The following is a 763-nucleotide window of genomic DNA, read 5'->3' on the forward strand; positions in this document are numbered from 1 at the left end:
TGGTTAATATATATATATATATATATATATATTTAATTTTTATTTTTTTATTTAATTAATACATGATCGAGTCTACAGGTTGGTTCGAATTCTGTACCTTTAAAATTGTTACCCAAACCAATCACTAGAGAGAGTCATTAATTTGGTTTAAACTGAACCTAATTATACGTTAGTTCCAAAACTAATTTAATTAGTTTGGTTCAAATTTGGACGAATAATGGAGTACCGGTGCTCACCCCTAGATGATATAATATAGCGTGTACCACTTGTCATAGATTACAAATGTTAAAATGTACACCAGCAGAATGTGACCAGTGATGACGTAGTCCACGATGCACCATAAATACCATGGTGCATGGAAAAAATCTCTGCAATGTACAGTACTAATAATTTTGGAAAGACCGTATCCGAGATTAGAATAGAAAATCCCAGTGTAGTGAAGAAGGAAATCATGGCGTCTCTGGCTCAGCAGCTGAGCGCCCTCAGATGGTCTCCACTGCCGTCCACGTCTTCGTCAAGACCAACCACCGCCCACAACCGCCGCACCCGCACGCTCCTTCCGGTGGTGTGTTCGGTGGCCTTATCGAATGCGCAGAACCGAGAGAGAGTGAAGCTCAAAGAGCTCTTCGAGCAAGCCTATGAGAGGTGCCGCACTGCTCCCATGGAAGGTGTTTCCTTCACCGTTGATCAGTTCACTGAAGCTCTTGAAAAGTATGATTTTGATTCCGAGGTTGGCACCAAGGTCAGTTTGCTTCGCTTCCGG

General features: G+C 41.9%; 1 protein-coding gene across 1 annotated transcript in view; it reads left to right on the plus strand.

The window, feature by feature from the left end:
- Window positions 353-763, plus strand: part of LOC107638884 (30S ribosomal protein S1, chloroplastic) — a 3,807-nt gene continuing 3,396 nt past the window's right edge. Inside the window, exon 1 of the mRNA XM_016342284.2 lies at window positions 353-742. Coding sequence (XP_016197770.2) covers window positions 356-742 — 387 coding nt within the window. The 5' untranslated portion in view covers window positions 353-355. The remainder of the gene's footprint in view (window positions 743-763) is intronic.

This window comes from Arachis ipaensis, chromosome B04 (genome assembly GCF_000816755.2).
Source record: "Arachis ipaensis cultivar K30076 chromosome B04, Araip1.1, whole genome shotgun sequence".
Lineage (NCBI taxonomy): Eukaryota > Viridiplantae > Streptophyta > Magnoliopsida > Fabales > Fabaceae > Arachis > Arachis ipaensis.